General features: G+C 51.8%; 2 protein-coding genes across 3 annotated transcripts; one reads left to right on the top strand and one right to left on the bottom strand.

Annotated features, from left to right (window-relative positions):
* Window positions 1-293: 293 nt before the first annotated feature.
* On the bottom strand, window positions 294-2,953 carry TSPO2 (translocator protein 2). Of its 2 annotated transcripts, XM_036024073.1 has the most exons (4): window positions 2,918-2,953; window positions 1,500-1,692; window positions 979-1,120; window positions 294-741 (listed from the first exon to the last, which is right to left on the bottom strand). In XM_036024073.1, the coding sequence occupies exons 2-4, from the start codon at window positions 1,670-1,672 to the stop codon at window positions 541-543; spliced, it is 516 nt and encodes a 171-aa protein (XP_035879966.1). In that variant the 5' UTR covers window positions 1,673-1,692; window positions 2,918-2,953; the 3' UTR covers window positions 294-540. The 2 variants fall into 2 exon arrangements, with proteins under 2 accessions (XP_035879966.1, XP_028365990.2); XM_028510189.2 differs by lacking the exon at window positions 2,918-2,953 and having other exon boundaries at window positions 1,500-1,806.
* Window positions 2,954-8,611: 5,658 nt separating this feature from the next.
* Window positions 8,612-15,104, top strand: UNC5CL (unc-5 family C-terminal like). Its single transcript, XM_028510188.2, has 8 exons — window positions 8,612-9,401; window positions 9,892-10,192; window positions 10,937-11,199; window positions 11,877-11,978; window positions 12,243-12,310; window positions 13,085-13,185; window positions 13,327-13,440; window positions 14,831-15,104. Exons 1-8 carry the CDS (start codon window positions 9,017-9,019, stop codon window positions 15,060-15,062), a joined length of 1,566 nt encoding a protein of 521 aa, XP_028365989.1. The 5' UTR covers window positions 8,612-9,016; the 3' UTR covers window positions 15,063-15,104.
* The last annotated feature ends 302 nt before the right edge of the window (window positions 15,105-15,406 follow it).

The raw sequence follows: 15,406 nt of genomic DNA, 5'->3' as shown, positions 1-15,406 counted from the left end.
TTGGGGCGAGGTTTGAAAGGGCATGTGAGCAGAGTGGAGATGGTGCATGACTCTCCTCAGACATGTGTCCACACATTCCTCCTCATGTGCACACTTACATGAACATTCACACACACTTGCACCCATGCACACTCACACCCATGCACACTTACACCCATGCACACTTACACACATGCACTTATGCCCCCACTCTGTGGCCCTGGACGTCATATACTTAAACTCAGACATATCCTTCATATCACATCCTCAAAATTATTTTCAGGGTTTTATTAATTGATATTACTAAATTAATATTTATTAATACAGAATTTATTAACTCAAATTAAGTGTAAAATAATTTTCCTTCCTCTTTCCCATTTCTCTATATTCTAATGAAGAGTGGCACCAGGGGACCCAGGACAGTGGCCACATTGGGGTGAGTCACCTTCATGACTTATCAATCCCCAGCCCCCCCCCCCACCCCCCAGAGCCTCACAGCCTGCCTGCAGTCTCTTCCATCCTTCCCTGGCCTTCCTCCTCCTTTTACTGCATCCTGGTGCCTCAGCCACTCTTCTCCCCCGTGGGCTGCAGCTGGTGCTCTGGACAAAGGCTGTCCCTCCACAGGCGGTAGGCGATGGAGGCGGTGACAGTGAGCCAGGCCAGGTAGGGCAGCAGAAGAAGGGCGGCCAGTTTGTTGATGGGGTGCCAGATCAGCGCCATGCTCACAACCAGCCCGTAGAGCAGCAGCAGGTGCAGCAGGGCCTGGGCAAGGGCAGGGCAATCAGGCAGGCTGGCCTGAGAGCCAGACCCCTGACCTTTCTGCAGCACCCTGGACCCCATGAGCCAAGTTCCTGGGACTCCCTGCACTCCACTGGAGTTCAGAAGTCTGCCCACCCAACACCTGACTGCCCCTGATTGAGCTGCTGTGTTATCTGCTTCTGAGGCCTGGTGGTCTCACCGGCTCCAACATTACCTCCACTGCTGAACACTGTACCTTACCAGACCAGGGGTGTGGACTGTGAAAAAGAGAATCAGGGCAGTCCAGCTGATAGCGAGCTGCACAATGTAGAGACCGAGAGGAAGGGCCAGGGGCCGCCCGAAGCCCCCTCCCATGTTCTTCCACACCAGGTAGGAGGCATAGCTGTGAAGAGATGGTGGTGGGAATGTTCAGAGGGAGGGTGTTCCATGGCAAATGGAGGAAGCCCTCTGGCATAAGGACTCCTGGTTACAAAGAGAGAACCCTTGTGGGCTGAAATGAGGGCAAATGTGAAATGAGCCCTCAGCATTTGAGGGCTGAGAGCAGATGGTGGGAGCAGTTGGGCATGGCGAAGTGGGGGAGGGGTGGGAAAACTTGGAGAGGACTGGCTGGAAGCCTGGTCAGACACAGAAGGAACCCACCATACAAGGCAAGATGGGGTGCCACTCCTTTGGAGGTCAGTATGCAGCAGTAGTTCAGGTATGGGGGACTTGTTCCCACTCCACTGAGTACCAAGGCCATGGCATGGGAAACGGATGCTCACCCCATGACAGAGTAGATGGCTGTCCACACAAGCAACAAAACCTTGTAGGGTGGGCACCAGGGCAGCTTCCTCAGGCTGTCACACCAACCAGACAACCTATGTGGGGCAAGCAGCCCGACCAGGATGGGCCCCATCTGGGGCAGGGCCACAAAGATGACCCCTTGAGGCCACATTCTCTTCAAGGAGGCAAAATCTGGGTGGAGGGCAGAGAACATGCTCATGGTGCACCTTCCCCTTCATCCTTTCCTTGTGTCTCCTCATCTGTCTCCTGCTCTCTGACACTATGCCCTGGTCTGAGCACCCCATCCCCCCATATAGATTGGTCTGGGCATATAGACCATCTCCCTACTTGGGCCACTCCTGTCCCACTCCTTGCCCCTTTTCTGGTTTCTATGGACTTATTTTTCCCACACTTCTCATTTGGCACTCAGAGGATACTGTCTGGTATTGATAACTGCTTCTGAGGTAAAGGCTCTTCTCCCCCAATGAATATACAAATCCTGTAGCTCACATCCACATAGGACCATCTTTTTTTACTTCCCACAGCAGGTGGCACTTGGCAGGCACTCGACAGGGACAGTGTCTTAGGCTGAACTCAACAAGGTGACATCACTGACCTAGAAGGACCATGTTCAAAAGGTAGGAGCCTGAGATCCCTGAGGGTCTTTTCTTGTCAACAGTGGGCCAGCCCATCTGTCCAGGGCTTATCTTACTACACCAGACTGGCAAACCCCAGGGGCCCAGCCTGCCTGAGCTTCTGCCTGAATTCAAACTCAGCTGAGTGACGCTGTGGGTTCTTTTCTCTGAAGCCTTAGGTCTCATCAACCCCTCAGGGCCTGTGGCAAGTTCTTCCTATGCCTATCCACTTCCAGAGGTTAGGTGCCACAAACATACAGGCCCAGATTGCTCATGGCCTGATTTTTCAAGGAAACAAATGCCTGATCTTTGATTAAGAAGCTGCATGCTCATTTGCATGTTGCTGTGCATGCCATTCCCATGTGGGTCAATGCACAGCCCCTCCTCCAGCCAAGGCCCCCAACCTGTATCATTCTTCTCATTTGCACATGACAGGTCAGCCTCCTCCTCATGATTGACAGGATTGGAATTAAAAAAAGGTAGTTATTCTCAGGGTTCTGAAGTGACTGATTGCCTACTGCATGCTTGCCTGTCAAGGGCCCCTGAACATGTCTTGGAAGTTCCGGGGACAGTGCTGATCCACCTGCCTGCCTGTGCATCCTTCTATTGATTTTTTCTGCTCTTCACTGTTTATTGGTTCATCTTCTGTCTTTCTGTCTCTGCTTTTTCTATTATTCTATCCAGTGTTGGAATTCCACCTCACCTTCCCACCCCCATCCTCTTTTCTCCTGTTCTCCACCATTCCCAGTGCCTCCTTATTCCCAGGCCTGTGCTCCCCTTACCTCAGACAGCACACCTCCCAGACTGGGTACCTGAGGACATATGGTATGTGAAAGGCAGAGGAGGGTGGGGGAGGAGAAAAGGGTGGAGTGGAGCTCCCAGCTGGCCTGCCCTTCTCCAATGACAAAGGTGGTATTTGCTTGAGAGCCCAGGTTGCTGCCTGCATGACCCTGAGGGGCTCTCTCAGACCAGAGTCCCTGGTCTGCTGGTTGTGACCCCTGGAGAAGCCCCTTGATGGATGGTTGAGACTTCGGCATTGTGAGACCTAGATGTCCTGAGACAGCTCAGCCCCAGGTTGCAGGGCCACTCAGAGCTTTGGTCTCTGCATCCTGTGAGTTAGCTTTGTGTCTACAGGGGTGCTGAGGGACCCTCAGATTTCTGTAGACCTTTCCTGTAATTGGGATTGTACCCAAGCACCAGCTTTAAAAATGAGTTTATAATATATGGACATGGCCCCTGGTTATAGCTTGCTAGTCAGCATGGCCTTTTCTGGCTTGAAACTCAAGCTTGGCATCTTTTACAAACCCCTAGAACTTGATGACTCAGAGGAAAACAGCCTTCTGTGTGACTCAGACAGAACTTTCCCCAGGAAAGACTAACCTCTCCCCTCTTGGTCCCCATCAAAGTCCCGAGTACTCTCCCTTGCATGTATTTTGGCATGAGATCCCCTTCCAGGTTGGCTGCTCTCCACCATTCCTTTGCCCACCTCTCCATTTTGTGAACCCTGGGAGATGTTTATCCCACTCTCTGGCCTCTACTCTGGGGAAGACAGCAAGAGGGAGGGGTTGCAGTCAGGCACAAGAGGCTAGAGAATCATTAACTGAGATGAAAGCAGTGGCGGTTCCTCAGTTCCTTATGTTTTAGGGGAGATATAACTGGGGGGATGGGAGAGTTCACCACGGTTTCTCAACTGCAGGAGGCCAGACCATGGAGATAACCACTTACTGTGCACCATTTTTGCAGTGAGTGCTTTATATTTATTAGCTGAATAATGACAGTGATTATCCCTCACAAGGTAGATATTATCTGCATTTGACAGACAAGGGAAATGAGGCTCAGGCAGGTTGAGTTACCCATTAAGAGTACCTAGCTGACAGGTGGGTCACCTGGGTTCAATGTTGGCAGTCTGAATCCAAAGTGCATCTTTTCTCTTAGCTAGTCCACACATTCATTCAACAAGTCTTTGTGGAACACCTACTCTGGACCAGGCTGTATCAGGAGCTGAGGATACAGCAGCAAATAGCTAAAAAATAATCCCTTTTCATTGGAAGCTTTCATTCCAGTGTCAGTATCTTTCCTAGAGAGAGTTTCTAAAGAAGGACTAGGGCTGGCAAATGGCCTGAAGTTCAGCTCTTCCTCCGTGTCCCTGCCAGCTCGGAGTATGGGCAGAGGAAAGAACACTGAGTGGGGGGCAGATATGCCCTCTCAGTGCCTCTCGTCATCTCTGTGCAGGAATGGGGTAGAACTAGGCACAAAGTTCCCTGGCCTTTGCCCCACTGGCAGCATCCAGGAACTTCTTAGAGATGCAGAAGCTAAGGCCCCACTCCCTACCTATGGGGCCAGAACCCACATTTTAACAAGATGCCTAGGTGGTTTCTTGCACATTATAGTTCGAGAGGCTTTGGTTAAGTTTCCCTCCTTTTACATTCTGCCATTTCAATAGCCTTTGGTGGGGGAAAGTCTCTCACCAGCAGAGGGCACTGTAGGGAGGGCATTCTCCTGTACCTGGGGCTGCACCTGTACCCAGGTTGTCTCCTCTCTGTCCCCGCCCTTCCAAATATACACTGGCAAGTTCACTGACTTCTGGGATCCTCGGCTACTCCCCCACCTTGGTTGGACTTTGCTAACAGACAGGGACTGGCTTCCCCACACCAATGTGGGTCAGCTGGGAGGAGGTCTCTGCCGGGAAGCCCTGGGCCACTCCTGTCTGATTCTCCGCTCACCTGCACTGGTCTGCTGGCCTGGTGACGGGGCTGGCTGACCTCTCTTTTTCTCAGAGAAGAAACTACTGTTCCCAAACAAGCAGGCAGCCTCTGGGAGCACCTGCATGGTAAGGTAAGCACGCCCCCTAGGGCAGCTGAGGTTGGGGTGGGCATTGTGTTGGGACCACCTGCGGCTTACAGGAAGAGTCAGGCCAGCTCAGCCAAGGCTGCCAGAGAGTGGAGACCCTGTGCTGGAGGAGAGGCAGAGGGGCTTGGGAGACTGCCACTGCCCAGTGGGTGCGAGGACCAGGGGTGTAAATCTATGCACTGTGGACATGTATGCCATGCTGATGAATGCTGCCCTTGACTGAGGTTTGGACTCCTCCATCTTGGTACTTTTCACGTCCTTCAGTCAGTGGGGATCTATTAGGGTTGAGTAGGCAGTGATGTGGGAGATGAGTTGAGAATTTCCTCAAAGAAGATGAGCAGAGCTTTGCAGCAGGAGCCTAAATCTTTTTTTTTTTAAAGATTTTATTTATTTATTTTTAGAGAGGGAAGGGGGGGAGAGAGAGAGAGAGAGAGAGAGAGAGAGAGAGAGGAGAGAGAGAGAGAGAGGAGAGAGAGAGAGAGAGAGGGAGAAACATCAATGTGCGGTTGCTGGGGGTTATGGCCTGCAACCCAGGAATGTACCATGGCTGGGAATCGAACCTGGGACACTTTGGTTCCCAGCCCGAACTCAATCCACTGAGCTACGCCAGCCAGGGCAGGAGCCTAAATCTTTGTGCTAGAGGAGGTGACTCCCTAGGGACAGGAAATGGCAGCATTCCAAAGGACCCTCATCTTGGGAACTGGGGTCTGACACACGGGACACATGGGTAATAAGGGGTCAGGCATGGGGTTGGGAAGTTCCCATCTACATTGAGCTGGTGGACATGCTGTCAATTCAGGACCCTGCTGGGGCACGGGGGAGGATGGAGCAAGGGCCAAGGCAGCCTGGAGAGAACAACAGTCAGTGTGGGAGAATGGGGGCTGAGCTGGGGGAGGAGTTGCCCTGATCCAGGACAGGTAGTGAATGGGGTCTGTTTGAAAAGCCCCGTGAGGCTTTGGGGAGCAGTATATACCAACTGCTCCAGGGTGGGAGGCTGGGCAAAGGGACTCTGCTGTGCCACATAGTGGGGTGGAAGGGATTTGGACTCTGGTCTTTGGAGCCCAAGGAAGGTGGTTGCTGTAAAGCCAGAGTGGAGCTGTACCTTTCTTTCACTTGGGCTGGTGCATCCCTGCCGCCGGTACCTCGGTGGGCCGGGGTGGGGGTTGTCTCTCACTGTGGAACCAAGGATGTACCTTTAGTTTCTTCTATTTATTTTTACTTTATGTTTGTTTCTTTCTCTTCCAACTTCATTTCTACTAAAAGTGGAAAAGTAGAGACCTGGGGAAAAACAAGGGGTGGGAAGAGGAAGGGAGTGTTTCTAGAAGTCCTTGTCATCCCTGCTCATTCTCTCGTTTTCAGTTGTGGTTTAATAATCTCCCATCTGTCCTCACCATGGGGAGAGAAGTTGGCTTCCTTATCTGTGAAGTGGGAGTCTAAGTAACACCTAGCCTATAAGGCTGAAGTGAGGATCGAATGACAGAGGCCACATAGAATGCTTCAACACTGAGGTGCAGAGTAAAGCCCCGTAAATGTTAGTTCTTATTATTACAGTTATAATTCCAATTATCTTTAAGGTGGAAGAACTCAAAGGCATGGATGGGATGGAAAAAGAAGTTTCTCATCTCTTTCAGCCCCGCTCCCACCAGATGTGGGGCATTGCCAACTCACCCACTTCACTTGTGTGCCTGGAAAAGGCCGGCAGCACCATCTGCACAGCTGGGTCCTACGACAAAGGGAACAATGCCCAGCCTTTCCTTCCTGTCTTCATTTTCAGGGAGGACACAGGGAGACAGATCCTGCCCCAGTCCTGAATCCTCAGGATACAGAGGAGCTTCTGCCCTGTCTGGGAGGAGCTAGGAAGGGGGCTTAGGCTCTCGATGGGTCCCAAGGAAGGAAGGAAGGAAGGAAGGAAGGAAGGAAGGAAGGAAGGAAGGAAGCAGATGGGCAGTGAAGGAGTGGGAGGCTGGGGCAAGGCCTCAGCTCCCTGTGGGTGGTTTGAGTGAAGGGAGTGGGGAGCAACAGATGCCAGGCCCTTGTGAATCTGCCATGGAGTGAATGAGTCCCATTCCCCCGGAAGCTTTTTTGGAGCTGAAAAGGATGCCATAATCCGCAAAACTAAACTCGCAGTGCCTGGTACGCAGCTGGTCCTCAGAAAATGTTCATTTGAGGGGAAAAACACCCGTGACCAAGTTTAATACAGAGTTACTGAGTCTGATGGGATGGCAGCGGAGGGAGATTTTGGAGGCATGAGGTTGTCTAGGGCTGCTGAGCCAGGGGTGGGGGTGGGGCTGGGGCTTTATTGAGCAGGAGGGGTCCAGGTGAGGAGAAAAGGCAGGTGGTGGGGAACACAGGTGAGGGGTGAAAGAGAGCAGTATGAACAAAAGCCAGAGGCAAAAATTAATGAGATGTGAGGAGCTCAGTCTGGCTGGCGTGGAGAGTATTGCAAATCAAGGGAAGGAGAGGCAGGAGCTTCCGGAGGGCTTCAGGAAGAGCTGACATGTGTGCAGGAGGCTGCTGGAAGGCCCAGGTCCCAGTTTAGGCCCCCCACTGCTGGTGGGTGGCTGGGAAGCCAGGTAGTCAGGTAGCCAGGTGAGCAGATGGTCAGTTTGTGCTTTAGCCCTGCCTCATTCCAGCCTCACTGGAGGCCCCCACCTTTGTTTTTCTCTTTTTGCTTTCACTTTTTAACTTTTGTTACTTCTATATTTTCATGTATCCCTGTGGGCTCCCTTCCGGGCTTTCTGCAGAAGGAGGGGCATAAATGAGCAAGCATGTTTGGATAGGGCTTTATCACTTACACATGCTTTTCACATGATCTCACACTATCCTCGGAATCACCCTGAAAGGTAAATTTTTTTCCACTTGTAACAGCTTTTAAAAAGAATTGCAAAGTTAATATAAAATACATGACTAGTGTTAAAAATTCAAAGGATACAGATAAAAGAGAGTTTTAAAAAACTGGTTTACACCTCCCACCCTCTCAATTTTCTGGTCTCTTTCGGTAAGGACCACGCTGGGAATAGGTTGGGGTTTGTCCTCTCAGATCTGCATGTCTGAGACAGGAATCACTAGCATGTGTGGCTATTGAGCACTTGAAATCGAGCAAGTCCCAACTGTGATGTGCTGTAAGTGTGAAATGCACACAGCATTCAAAAACTTACTGTGAAAAAAGGATGTAAAATCTTTCATGAATAATTCGATATTGATTACTTGTCACAGTAATACTATTTTGAATATATTGAGTAAAATATATCGTTAAAATTAATTTCTCCTGTTTTAACCTTTTAAAATTGGCTGCTAGGAAGTTTAAACTTACATATGTGGCTCACATTGTATTTGCATCACACAGCACTACTCCAGGCCTTTCTCTGCAATGTATTATCTGGGGTTGGCAAAAGTCGGTTTACAGCTGTGAGTATGCAAAACAATTTATTCTTGTATTATTTATTTATTAATTATTGTATGATTTATTTGTATTATGTAAACTTACTTTTGCCACCCCATATATACACTTATCAATATGTATCTATACATATATATAGTTTTGTTATTTACATTAATGAGATCAGAGGATTCTAGCTCCTTGTGAATTGCTTTTCCACTTAAAGATTTTTTTCTATATTGGCACATGTAGATCAAGGTAGATAGTTTGACAGATGAGGAAACCGAGGTACATTAAGGAATATGACAAGCACACTCAGCCAGTGACCAAGGTGGCATTTGAATTCACATCCTCTAACTCTAAGCTCTTTCTGCCTCAGGGGAGTTTAATTTGATGTTTAGGTCATGAAGAGCTATGGTAGGTTCTTGAGTAAGAGAGAAATAGGTGAAGTTCCATTAAAGGAATTCATCTGACTGGGTGTTCGGGGTGTACTGGAATAGAGGCAAATTCACTCTCTCATTGCAGTCATTTGGAAGCCAAGTCTTGGCCTCTATGACATTGAAAAGTCTTAGCCTGGCACTGACCTCCTTCCCCGTCCTGACCTTGGCCCTGGCTGTTACAGGGGAGCTGGCTGCATCCAGTGACCAGGCAGATGTGCTTGCAGCAGAGTTCCTTCCAACCTGCCCAGTTCCTACTGCTGGTGGGGGTTCTGGTGGCAAGTGTCCTCCTTCTGGTCCAGTGCCTTCGACGGCATTGTCCTTGCTGGATGCTGCAGGCCTTCTGGAAGCTGGATAGGCAAGAGGAGCCAGTGTCTGAACCCCCACCCCTACCAGAAAATGAGTCCTCAAGGCCGTGCCCACCAGCCTCCCTGTCGGAGATGGCTGCCTTCTATCAGGAACTGCACATGCCCACCAAGGGCCACACCGTCATCCGTCAGCTGATGCACAAGCTGTTGGTGTTTTCGGCTCGAGAGGTGGATCATCGTGGCGGCTGCCTGATACTCCAGGACACGGGCATCTCTCTGCTCATCCCGCCAGGTAACAGTGCCCCGGCCTGCTTCTACCATGTAGCTGTTCAGACTGAGTGTTGTACATTGGAGGGTGTATCATTCACAGACATCTTCCTAATTTTGAAAATTGTTTATATTTTTAGTATGACTTTATTGACTCCAAAGATGAATATGTTATATATTTTTGTGACAACTTCTTGGCAGGTGGAAGTAAAGTGCCTTGTTCTAATGAACAGTATGTTATGACAGTCCTCCAATAAAGGGAAATAAAGTGGAGGAAGAGCATTTTTTTGCAAATTCACACAAGCTCTGGATGGGCTAGTGGCAGTCCTGTAAGAGGGGCAGGTGACTTGTCAGCTCACAGCTCACAGCTCTTGATCTCCACCTGTACTGCCTTCCCGTGTGGGCACCGTGTACCCTGGGCTCCTGCCCCTCCTCCCCTCCACCTCTGGCCTGGCCTCCCCTGGGGCATGGGTGTGCCTGCTTGTCAGGCCCCTCTCAGGTCTCCTTCTCCCCAGGTGCTGTGGCTGTGGGCCGCCAGGAGCGGGTGTCATTGATTCTGGTGTGGGACCTGTCGGATGCCCCATCACTGTCCCGAGCCCAGGCCCTGGTGAGCCCTGTGGTGGCATGTGGACCCCATGGGGCCTCCTTCCTGAAGCCCTGCACCCTCACCTTCAAGCACTGTGCGCAGCAGCCTGGCCACACCCGCACCTACAGCAGCAACACGAACCTGCTTGAAGCTAAGGCCTGGAAGCCCCTGGAACAGTCAGGGGTCCACACCTCCCTGGACGAGTGTCGCATCAACCTCTCCCACTTCAGGTAGGCACGAGCCTATTGGTCTGTCCTTCTGCCCTCCCCTTTTTTTCTGTTTGCTCCATCCTTATTTCTCTGTGTGGATTTTCCCCTTTATCTGTCCCAGATGGCCTGCAAATCCCTTGTCCTGAGGTGTCCCTTCTTGATCCCTCTGTCCTAGAGTCTCTGACAGCTTGTGTCTTTCCAATCCTGTCCAGGACTGCACACCCACCATGGTCTCTGCCCGTCTAGAAGGGCCTGACTTACCCCCAGCCCTCTTTCTGGAGGGTCCCTGTCCTATCCCCACCTTTGTCTCCCTAAGGTTGTCTGTCTATGCCCTGTGCCCTTGTTCAGGATTATCCCCCAACTGTCTAGGGCAGTTTTCCTCCTCCAGTTCTCTAAGAAGCCATCCTATCTCTTGTCTGTCTTTAGCTCTGTCTTTCTAGGATCTTAGGCCCTTCTTCCTCTCACCTCCTTGCCACTCATGAACCAGAGCAGGACCAGCCATCTGTGGGACTCTTCCAAAGCATGGTGGCCCTGAGCCCTCCTTCCCACTGTCCTGTGCTGGAGGATATTTACTGGCTCTTCTCCCACACTCTGTGATGGTCACTGAATGTGACTCATTTTTTGTCTCCTTACCAACTCCCCACCTCTACTTCCTCCCTATACATACCCTGGCCTGCTCTCCTAGGCTCCTTGAAGAGCCACACAGAGGCCTCTGGCACAGCAGGAGCTGGGTGGCTCTGTCACTCTCTCTCATCTACTCTGCAGCCTCTACACCTGTGTGCTGGAGGCACCGGCAGGACGAGAAGCTCGAAAGTGGCTACAGCTGGCGGTGTTTTGCTCACCACTGGCACCAGGGCAGACCCACCTGCAGCTGCGTGTCTACTTCCTCAACAACACCCCCTGCGCCCTGCAGTGGGCCTTGACCAATGAGCAGCCCCATGGCGGCCGCCTACGTGGGCCATGCCAGCTCTTCGACTTCACTGGGGCTCGAGGGGACCAGTATCTAAAGCTCAAGTACATCTCTGAGGGTGAGGGTGAGGTCTGGGCCTCCCACTGGGGTGGAAATCTAGGAGCCTCAGGTTCCTTTCAGAGACCACTGGGCAGACTCTAAGGGGAGCCCTCTGGCTTCTGCTGCTGCCTCCAGGGGCCCCAGGCTCTGCCCACTTCCTCCACCTCTCTGTGGCTCACTCGGCCCTGCCTCCTCCATGGGAGGCCAAGGTGATGCAGAGTGGGCGGAGGGGAGGAGAGGCATGGCACTGTCAGGAAGGAGGAGGGTGCTTTTATTGTTCCACCTGGGTGGAGCTCATGTGGAGGAGGAGTCCCAGTCTTCCCTGCATGGGCCCTTTCCTGTGTGGCATGGGCTATGGGAAATGCCCCTGGGACCTAGGGCATCTGTATGGGCACACATGCATGGAGTTTCTGGGGCTGGTGGATGAGGAGGAATTTGGAGGGCAGGGTGCAAGGGTGGGGGGGTCTGCATGCTGTGTGTGTGTAGGAAGTGTGTGGGGGTAGAAGGAAGACCACTCACAGGGTCTCCTGCCCAGGCTCTGTGGACTCCCATTCACTGGAGACCCCCCTCTTGACTTTGCTTCCTCTTCATCCCTCAGCCCAGCACCCTGCATAGTACCTGCCACAGAGCAGGCTTCCTTAAACTCTGTGGAAGGCCCTGCCCTCTGAGACCTTCTGCTCTCTGTCACCTCCCCAGGTTGGGAGAATGTGGATGACAGCAGTTGCCAGCTGGTTCCCCATCTCCACATCTGGCACGGAAAGTGCCCTTTCCGCTCCTTCTGCTTCCGGAGAAAAGCAGGTAGTCTAGGCACCTAAGCCCACTTCCTCGCCTCTCCTTTCCTCTCCCTACCTGGGCACCTTGGAGCTCTGCAGCTCCGCATTGGGCCATGCACACAGACCTGTTCGAGGAGAGGAGCCACAACAGGTCTTCTCAGAGAGAAGATGAAGTGTCCTGCCCAGCTTCTTCAGCTTTCCAAAGCCTCACTGTAGAGCGCTTTCAGGTCTCCTGCTCTTATGCCAGGACTTTTCCTTTGTCACCTGCCACATCCTTTCCTTTTTGTAGCCAATGAGAACGAGGACTGCTCAGCACTAACCAATGAGATCATCGTCACTATGCACACCTTCCAAGATGTGAGTTGGAGCTGAGGGCAATGGAAGGTTAGGGCCTGGGGGGAGTGCTGCACAAGGTGAGAGAGGAGTCTGGTGCCCAGTAAGTATGGCCCTAATCACATAATCGAGCAGGTGAAGATGGTACCTGGCCTCCAAGTTACTCCCCATCCTTGACTCTTGTCTGTTCATGGATGATTCCAGTAGGAGGGTAAAAGAACCAAACCTCTTCTCAACTCAGGGGAATCTGGGCATAAAAATGAGATGTGGTTTCTTTCTAAGCTGATTGTCTTCACCTCCAGGAAGGGGTCTGCAGTAGGTGGGACTGGAGTTGAGACATCCCACTCCCTCCAGGGAAGATATGAAGAAATCAGGGTTGAGAATCTTTGGGGAACCATGGTGGCATCTCAGTAGAGAGCAGACAGATACCCCTCAGGGGTGTCAGCTGGGGAGGAGCAATCAAGGAAAGGAGGAGTGGAGGGAAGGGGACACGTATGCCTGAGTTCAGTGCCCCAGGATCCCACCCAGGACTTCTGGCATCTTAGGATGCACTCTATTTGGTCTTTATGTCCCAGGTCCCAAAAACCTCAGCACACAGACTTACAGCTGAAGGTTCTGGGAACCTCAGACAGAGAAGCAGAGGTTGGGGGTCCTGTGTGGGTAGGGCTGCATCCACTGATAAAGTAGCTCTGAGTGACAGGCTGAGGGACGACGTGAGAAATAGAGGTAGGTTCCCCAGCTTCTTGCTTAGATGTCTTCTGACCCCTGAGTGTGTCCCTGGCACTTCTGTTGGCGCAGGGCTTGGAGACGAAGTACATGGAAATCCTCAGATTCCAGGCATCAGAGGAGGAAACCTGGGCAGCGCCACCCCCTGTCTCCCAGCCACCTCCATGCAATAGGTGAGGTAGGGGTTGCTTGGGCTGCTGACTGCAGGGTGTTTGGGATTCCCTCCCTAGTGCCTAAGGCATTTGGGAATGTGTAGAACCAGACTGGGAGTCTTTGATCCTCCCCTCTGAGAACACCCTTTCCTGGGGCCTCAGGTTACCTCCCGAGCTCTTTGAGCAGCTACAGATGTTGCTGGAGCCAAACAGCATCACAGGCAATGACTGGAGGAAACTGGCTACTCACCTGGGGCTCTGTGGCATGAAGATTCGGTAAGAAGGGCAAGTTCTGTGGATGAGACAGAAGTGGGGTTCTTAGGATGCCATCTGATAAGGGAGAAACTTAAAAGGCAGAGAATGGCTACTCCTACCCTATTGCCCATAAGAAGGCAGCTCTTTCCCTTTACCACTATATTTTCAGCCTAGAGTGATGCCTAGCTCCTAATAGGTGCTCAGTGAAAACTTAAACATGAATCAATTAACATGTAAGTTACATATGAGTGCTTAACATGCTGTACCCTGAGGTGTAGACTGGCAGACTATAAGATAATGTGTATAAGACATGTAGTCGAGTGCCTGGCACATGTTAACAAATGTTGGCAGTAATGGGGGCAATGCAGCCATGGTCTCTGTCAAGAGAAATCAGTAGAACAATTTCGAGCTAAGCCCCAGAACCCAGACTGTGAGTGCAGTGCTCAGGGAAGAATTCACCCAGGAGATGGAACTAGAGCTGGGTCCAGCTGAAAATGGGGTGGATTCTAAAATCATTCATTTATTAAACATGTATCAAGTACCTACAATGTCCTGGAGAACTACGCTAAACTTTAGGACACAAGATGAATGGTCCTAGCCCCCAGGAGCTCACACTCTAATAAGGGATACAAATTGCTTAACAGAATAAAGGCAAGTGTTCCTTGTGCCTTACTTATTGCATGTATCCTATATTGCAGAGCAAGTTGAAAACAGATAGAGGCACAAAATAGTTAAAGGAAGTTGTGAGAGCAGAATGGTCTCCTTCGCCTGGGAGATGGGAAGGGAGGTTGGCCATTCTATTTGCCAGGAGCAGTAGGAGTTTGTGGGCGGACTGTGTGCAAAGTGGTAAATGGTTAGCCTGAAGAAGGAAGGTTCAGGACTGGAGCAGGAAGGAGAAGTCAGAAAAAAAACAAAAACAAAAACAGGGTGAGGCCAAGTGGTGGACGAGTGGGAAAATCAGGGGTGTGAGCTTGGTGAGTAGGCAAAGGAGACTCTGGAAGGTTTTTGAGCAGGGGAGGGTGTTGGTAAAAGCCATGGTTTAGAACAACTCCTTCCCCAGTGGTGGGCAGAATGCTGTGGCCTGGGAGAGAGGAAGGAGAGCAGAGTGTGTTGGGGGGGGGGGGTCGCAGTTGAAGGTAGAAAGGACAACTACAGGAGATCAGAGCTGGCAGCCACCTCTGGTCCTCTCATCCAAGCTCTGGGGTAAGAAGGGGAAACTGAGGCTTAGAGAGGAGTGACCTTTGAGCCACGGCAATCTCAGATTTCAAAGGCCTGGGCCCTCCCTCCCTGCCACCACCTTGAGTCTCCTGGAAGGCAGTAAGAGCAAGATGAGGACGAGAGCTGGGGGCAGGGTGTGGGTCTCACTGCAGTGCTCCTGGCTCCTTTCCTTTCCTCCCACACCTGTGGCCAGGTTCCTGTCCTGTCAACGAAGCCCCGCGGCGGCCATCCTAGAGCTTTTTGAGGAGCAGAACGGCAGCCTACAGGAGCTGCATTACCTCATGACCGTCATGGAGCGGCTGGACTGTGCTTCTGTCATCCAGAACTACCTGAGCCAGACGAGTGTCAACAGCCCAGCCCCGGTCCGCGGGGGCGCCCAGGAGAACCAGGGCCTGGAGCTGGAGCTGCAGCTGGAGAAGCTCTGAGTGCCCCACCACCTGGGGTGGGGCGCAGTCTGCAGCCTTCTACAAACATAGCCGCTGCTCCTGGCTGCGCCCACCAACCTTATTAGAATCCCCAGACCGTGCCTAGGGTCACTGTGAGGCTGGACTGCCATGGCCAGCCTCTCAGGATCAGGACCACCCTTGTAACCTGCTTTGTCCTGCGTGCAGATCACCTACTGGACGGCAGGGGGCGCAGGAGGCCGAGAGATGGCCCCGCTTGGCCACACTTCAGGGAAGCTATTTAGTAGACCAACGGACTACTGGGTTGCGGTATTGGCACGCCTTGGGGACTGGTCAGCCCACAGTGCTCACCGAGCACTTAGTGA

The sequence above is a fragment of the Phyllostomus discolor genome, chromosome 4 (assembly GCF_004126475.2).
Source record: "Phyllostomus discolor isolate MPI-MPIP mPhyDis1 chromosome 4, mPhyDis1.pri.v3, whole genome shotgun sequence".
Taxonomy (NCBI): Eukaryota; Metazoa; Chordata; class Mammalia; order Chiroptera; family Phyllostomidae; genus Phyllostomus; species Phyllostomus discolor.
Note: the sequence above shows the minus strand (reverse complement) of the source record. Positions and strands in the feature narration are given on the sequence as shown.